The 7,009-nt window shown below is 32.3% G+C and overlaps 2 protein-coding genes across 2 annotated transcripts; both read left to right on the forward strand.

Annotated features, from left to right (window-relative positions):
* The first annotated feature begins 200 nt into the window (after positions 1 to 200).
* On the forward strand, positions 201 to 1,560 carry LOC131599983 (uncharacterized). The gene has a single exon (XM_058872215.1). The coding sequence runs from the start codon at positions 584 to 586 to the stop codon at positions 1,382 to 1,384; it is 801 nt and encodes a 266-aa protein (XP_058728198.1). The 5' UTR covers positions 201 to 583; the 3' UTR covers positions 1,385 to 1,560.
* A 1,632-nt stretch (positions 1,561 to 3,192) lies between these two features.
* LOC131599985 (protease Do-like 5, chloroplastic) lies at positions 3,193 to 5,999 on the forward strand. The gene is made up of 8 exons (XM_058872216.1): positions 3,193 to 3,520; positions 3,644 to 3,793; positions 4,038 to 4,100; positions 4,192 to 4,281; positions 5,176 to 5,298; positions 5,442 to 5,529; positions 5,602 to 5,676; positions 5,766 to 5,999. Exons 1-8 carry the CDS (start codon positions 3,296 to 3,298, stop codon positions 5,870 to 5,872), a joined length of 921 nt encoding a protein of 306 aa, XP_058728199.1. The 5' UTR covers positions 3,193 to 3,295; the 3' UTR covers positions 5,873 to 5,999.
* Positions 6,000 to 7,009: the final 1,010 nt, after the last annotated feature.

Genomic DNA, 7,009 nt, shown 5'->3' on the forward strand with positions numbered 1-7,009 from the left:
ATTCTATTTTGACTTCACCATTGTTTCCTTTTCTTTTCACTTTCATGCATATAATAATAATCTTTACTTGTTACATATCTATCATTGTAAAATAATTGAGAAAAGGTAGCAAAAAAATAGACACCTAAAAGTAACCTTTAATCATGTTCCAATTATTATGCATATAATTTATCTTCCTTGTTATTTTATATATAGTTATATTAATTATCACATTCATTTCCATAACATATGGCTAAAATAATTAACATAGTTATCATATTCTTGTGGTCTAGCAATAGGAAAACTCCAACAAAATATAGTAGAATCGAAGATATGTTCAACTCAAACACATCATAGATTTTAATTATTCACCATGTTATATAGGTGGCATATTTTTAATTCATTGGATCATTATTCAAATGACATGAGAAGGAAAACTTGCCACAAGAGAGAGAGAAGAGGGTATATTAGTAAATGCATAGTATCAATTATTTGACATATACTCAATCAAACTACATATATAAGCTCTATTTCATAACTTATTTTCTACTCCCACCAAACCTCAATCTTCATAGATACACTCTCATTCTTCTAGCCTTAAATTATGGCCAAATCACCATATCTAGAGGAAGATTGTATGAAAAACAACAAATTAAAAAATCATAGTAGTAGCCATAATAAGGCAAAGAATTTATCTTTTTTTGCTTCTATATTCTCTCTTTTCATCTACATATGTATCTTCTATATCTTCAACCTTTCTCCTTCTTCTCTCTTAAACAACAATATCTTTTGGTTTATCATTTCCAACACCTTAATCCTCATCATAGCTATTGACTATGAAGCATTCTCTTCATCAAAACAAAAACAAGAACATCTTCATGAAGAGTATGTAAAACATAGTCATGAAACTAGATACTATGCCTCATCAATTCCAACATATGTTCAAGTTGAACAAGTTGATAAACAATGCATTATCAATCCAAAACAAGAGCTAGAACATGTTAAGAAAGACACAATTGTCCCTCAAAGTGTGTTGGAAAGTGTGTTACAAAATCAACCAAAGAAAAGTACTAATGATGATAGTACAAATGAGAAGAAGAATTCAATACTTCACTTGCAAGTAGATGATGATGATGGTCATGAGAAACATGAAGAGAAAGTAAAACCTCCTACAAGATCAATTTTCAGAAGAAGTAAATCTTATAGACACAATAGAGCCAAACATGTTGTGATTGATGAAAGAAGGAATTCAGTGAGAAGGTTAGATTCTATGAAGATAGAACCAAAAGTAGAAGAAGAAAATGAGTTTTCTATGATGTCAAATGAGGATCTTAATAAGAGAGTGGAAGAGTTTATTCAGAAATTCAATAAGCAGATTAGACTTCAAGCATCAAGTATAAATTGATGTCTATATCAAATTAAGATGGTCTTTTCAGTGTTAGAAAGAATCAAAGACTGTTCCTAACTTTTTGATGTCTTGTAGCTTGTGTACTTGTTTAATTAATGTTGCACTTTGATATAGAAGTTCTTAGTCCTATCTTTTTCTTAAAGTGTTTCACTTGTCTATTTTCTATGGATTTTATGCATGCACCATAATGTTCCCTTTCATCCTTTTAACTTTTTTCTTATTAGACAAATTGAAAAATTGAGACATTCTTTTTTAAGGGAAAGAAGTGTTAATTAAAATATTAGTTACTAACTTTGTAAATTATGAGTTTTTTTAATCTTTTCCTTCCAATTTTAAAGAAAATAATTGTTTAAAGTTCAATTGAAAAATATATAAAATTTGATTAATTATTGTTTAAATTATATGTTTAATTCAAGTTCTTTCAAATAATTTGTGGGGGAGATGGCCATGTGGGTCAGCTTCCACAATGCATGGTAGAGCGGGGCCAAGCTAGCCAAATTTGAGGAAAAAGACTTAAGACTCTAAGGGTTTCACTAGATCTAAAGGGCTATTATACTTACTCTAGGGTTAAATCAAGAGAGATCACATTCACAAATCATTAATGAGAGAACTCATTTGTGGTGAGAAATAAAAAATAATAATAGAAATAAATTGTATTGATTAATGTACTTGTTAAAAGTACAATACAGAACAACCTCTAATAATTAAGAGGTGGCTGAAGCTTTTAGGATTTATCGTGAGGTTTAGAGCTAGTTCATGCGAGGAGATGAAAAACTCTGTACATGGTATCTACGTAAATGAGATTGATCCCCTCAGACTCTCAGGAAGTAGCAATCACTTCTAGGAGCATGGAAAAAGGGATAGTTAGCCCTTATTATTCAGGATAACGTAATTAATTCTCCTTGACTCATTCTTCGCATCGTTGTAGGTTAGGACACATCAGTTCTCAAGTTAATTCTCACGCGTCGGGCGAATCATTTAGGGAGTGAACAATATATTTGAGAAATAAGTATCACATCCAAATAATAGACGCTTGATCTAGTAGACGGATGATCACAAAGTTGTTGGGGCGATGTGTTACAACATTCTCCTTTCACGTTGCCCCTTATAAAACTTTTGCTAATATATCAATATAATGGAATATATCAAATTTGCATTTATTAGAATCAACATAGAATTTTGAATTAAAAGATTAAAGATACAAGATTTAATATCAAAGTTTACTTGACAATTAATGTCAAAAGATCCTAACTTTATATTGAATCGTTTTAATAGACCAAATGAATTTAACCATATATAAGTCAAATTCAATTCATTTATTTTATCAACTTAGATTTAGACTCAAAATACAACTTATTTAATCGATGAATTAAGGGTGCGTTTGATTTGCAAAATATAAAGTATTGGATAGAACAGTACTAGAGAATACAAGACACCTTTTTGTATTGTACTCTGTTTGATGGTTACTATTATACTAGACAATTTTTTTTGATAATTTGTATTCCGAATAAAAAGTTGTTCTATAATTTAGTGGGACTAGAATTCATGGTTTTGTCAAATCTCTTGTCATATTTTTTTTCCAATATTATAATTAGTTTCTTCATCATACCGAATATAAAAAAATTATTCTCTCCAGATACCTCATTTTTCAACAAATCAAATGCACCCTAAATTCAACAAGTTAAGTTAATTATTGGTCACGAATGCTTGGATGCTGAATTTTTTTTACTTCAGAAATATGGGTCAGACATATATTTACGGGGAGAAAAGAAATACATATTTAATCATAATTTAAATTATTACAACGGTTAAGATAGAAACATTCGAGAAAAAGGAATGGCTATCTCGTTTTCTCCCTAATCAACACGAATCCGAAGAAAAAAGCTTGGGACAATCGCAACCATAACAATGTTTTCTCTCCAAATGAACCTCTTTCCCTCACCAATGCTACCAACGCAATCCTCAACAAAAACCCTTCCCACCACCACCACCACCAGGCGACGAGCAATACTCTTCAATTCAAGCCTCGTAGTTGCCTCATGGCTCAATCTCCTCAATCCCACTTCATCACTATCACAGCAGCTGCAAGATGAACTTCAACAACAAGAAGACCACCTTGTGCAACTTTTTCAGGTCTTTCACTTTTATTGTTAACGTATCGTTGGTTGTGGTGAAAATGGAAATAAATTTTAAATTTTTTTGCTTTTCTTCATGTGTAATCAATCACATTTGGCAATTGAATTGGGGTTGTTACAGGAAACTTCACCATCAGTTGTTTCCATTAAAGATATTGAATTGGCCAAAGACCCCAAGAACCCTTCTAATTTCGCCGTGCTAGATGACGATGAAGATGCGAAAGTGGAAGGCACTGGTTCAGGCTTCATTTGGGATAAATTTGGTCACATAGTAAGAAATAAAAACAAATCAGAAAGGGGAATTTTTTTTTGTCTCACTTAATTTGATTATGAGATGACACTAACACGTGTAATTACATTCAAACGCTTATATTTTCTTCAATTATTATCGATATTTACATATCAGTGTCTAAGTCAGTGTTTCATGGAAGCGTAACTATAGTCTTTGATTGCACAGGTTACCAAAATTTCAAACTTTGAAAGTAGTCATTTGGTTTTTCATTTTTTATGGACAGGTTACAAATTACCATGTTGTAGCTAAACTGGCTACTGATACGAGTGGTTTACAACGTTGTAAGGTTTTTTCTTGTGCTGTTAATTCTGTTAAAAGTTTTTTATTTTAGATGGGAGAAATATATTTTATATTGGAATGTATACTTCTATCTGCAGGTTTTCCTAGTTGATGCTAAAGGGAATAGATTTTCAAGGGAAGGGAAAATAGTTGGTTTTGATCCATCATATGATCTAGCTGTTTTGAAGGTATAACATTCCAATTATCTATTTTTCTATTGATTATTTTTCTCTCAGAAGATTTTGATTTCTATGTTACTCGTATGGGATTTTTCTATATGCTCTCAATCATAATTGTCGCACTTTCCACTTGAACACAAGCATTTTTTATTTATCTAAGGTTTTGAAGGTCATTAATAGGGACTATCATCAAAATCTTAAAATCAATCTTATCGCTGCTAGTACAAAGTTTCTTTTGAGCATGTTGATTTGTGCAAGAATTCATGGCTATCAGTATGAATATCTAGTGTCTATCTATTAAGACTTGTAACGTTTCCTGAATCCTGATTCATTCGAATGAACTACTATTTTAAGACCTTAGATAATTTAGGAGGAAACTTTGGTTAAGAGCTGTCTCCATAGGACACGACCAATTGAGCTAACATGGGGTTTTAGAGCTCCTCTTTTCAAGGAGACTCCTCCACCTGGGCCATTTTAATATGATGAGGATAAGACGAGCCGCCACGCATGGCTTCTGTGTCACCTGACACTACACCTCACTTGCTCCGTCCAAGAAGCTGTCTAACCTTATGTAACTATTTGGAAAATAGGTTGTAACACGGGATATTTTGCATTAGTTGATGCAACTCTGACTAAAGTGGTCTGGATATGATATTGACCATAATACGGATCTCCCGTTATGTATGTCTCATCTTATGAGTTATGATATTGACACAGATCATTACTTCTTACAATACTCTTGGTATACTCTACTAGAGACTAGCAAAAGTTAAAAGACACTAAGATTTATCACCTTCCCAATGACAACATGTATTACGGGTCGTGAAGTATTTAATTTTTGCATTCTTTTTTTATCTCACTATAGGCCACCGGAGAAATGCATGACACTTGGTCTATTTGCAGGTTGATGTTGATGGATACGAAATAAATCCTGTTCTTCTTGGTGAATCTAAGAATTTACTTGTCGGGCAGAGTTGCTTTGCCATTGGGAATCCTTATGGATATGAGAATACTCTCACAACAGGGGTAATTAATCTCTTTTAATAAATTGAATCTAACATGGTAAACCTTTAGAAAGCCTCTGAATCTTCTAAGACCTCTATCTAATCATGCTAAATAGAAATTTCTAATTTACCAAAACTGTTATGCGATCGTTGTGTATTATGCAGGTGGTCAGTGGTTTAGGCCGCGAGATACCTTCCCCGAACGGAGGGGCTATCAAAGGAGCTATTCAAACAGACGCAGCTATTAATGCAGGTAAGATACACCCTTAATCGAGATTGGTTGTGTTAGTATATTGATCTTACGTGCTTGCGTGAATGTGAACAGGAAATTCGGGTGGACCATTGATTGACTCTCATGGCCATGTTGTTGGAGTAAACACTGCCACCTTCACAAGGAAAGGTAGTATGAAATCTAGAAGTTGAGATAAAAAAAACCCTTCTGTCTACTGCATTAACTTTAAAGAATGTTTTGTTTTGGATTTATTTCAGGGACTGGAGCTTCATCAGGTGTTAACTTTGCAATTCCCATAGACAGTGTAATCAGAAGTGTACCATACCTTATTGTATATGGAACACCTTATAGTAATAGGTTTTGAATGTCCATGTGTAATCAACTTTTTTGTGGAACACCTTAGAGAAACTCTTGATCTCATCATATTCACATTCAAGTTTTACATAGTATATATGCAATAAAATTCACTTACATGCTTTTCAAAAATATGTATTGTAGACAAACAAATAATAGTTTTGCATAGCTTACATGTTTTGGTCCTTCATTCATATGTTTGGTAAGACCAAAAAAAGAACTTTACAATGGTTGAACTAAGACCACGAACATTATGTATCTAACCCTTGCACAAGGTAAAATGAATGAGTGTCATTATTTAGGTGTCTATTAGCTCTGCTATTGAGAAATTGAAGCATGACTTTCCTATTCATACAATTTTGATTCTCATTTGAATGGGCATGCTCTAAAAGATCAACTGGTGCAATTTATTGTTATTTAGCAAAATCATGGTGGCACTGTGATTTGCAAGTGCACTATAGCTTGTAGACTTTTTTTTATGCTTTTAGTCTAGAATCAATTGATATAAGAAATGGATTAGTGATCATAAACCATGTGGTTAATTAACTTATTATTTTGAATGGTTATACTAGTTGCTGAAAAGAGTTTCAGTCAATAATTCACTTTATTTCTATTAGTGTGATTGATGACAGTGTATTCATCTTTAACAAACAAAATGTAATAAGTGTGTTCAACCAATTGAATCAAATCTAAACCAGTTGGATACCATCCAATTAAGGTTTTATCGAGAAAACGATTGCGACAGAATGATATAGAAAGTCTCTATTACATATTTTTCTTGTTTTTGAAGAGTGAAAAAATTGTGTCTTGAACAAACAAAATAAGTGTGTTCAACCAAACCAATTGAATCAAAATAAGTGAACTTGTGTTCAACCAATTGATAGTGTCTTCATCTTTAACAAACAAAACATAAAAAGTGTGTCCAACCAATTGAATCAGAATTAAAACAGAAGAATTTGTTAAACCAATTAAAGTAACAAAATACACTCATTCAATTTGTACATGCTCAATTGCATCACCATAGTCCATAATACAAGCCCCATAAACAAAACACATTCAAACACCTGAGAAAATACATCAAAACTATCAATATCTTAAAATCTCAATTCTACACTAACAACAACAAGCTACACAGTAAAAATCTTTC

Source organism: Vicia villosa, linkage group LG4, assembly GCF_029867415.1.
Source record: "Vicia villosa cultivar HV-30 ecotype Madison, WI linkage group LG4, Vvil1.0, whole genome shotgun sequence".
NCBI classification, from domain to species: Eukaryota; Viridiplantae; Streptophyta; class Magnoliopsida; order Fabales; family Fabaceae; genus Vicia; species Vicia villosa.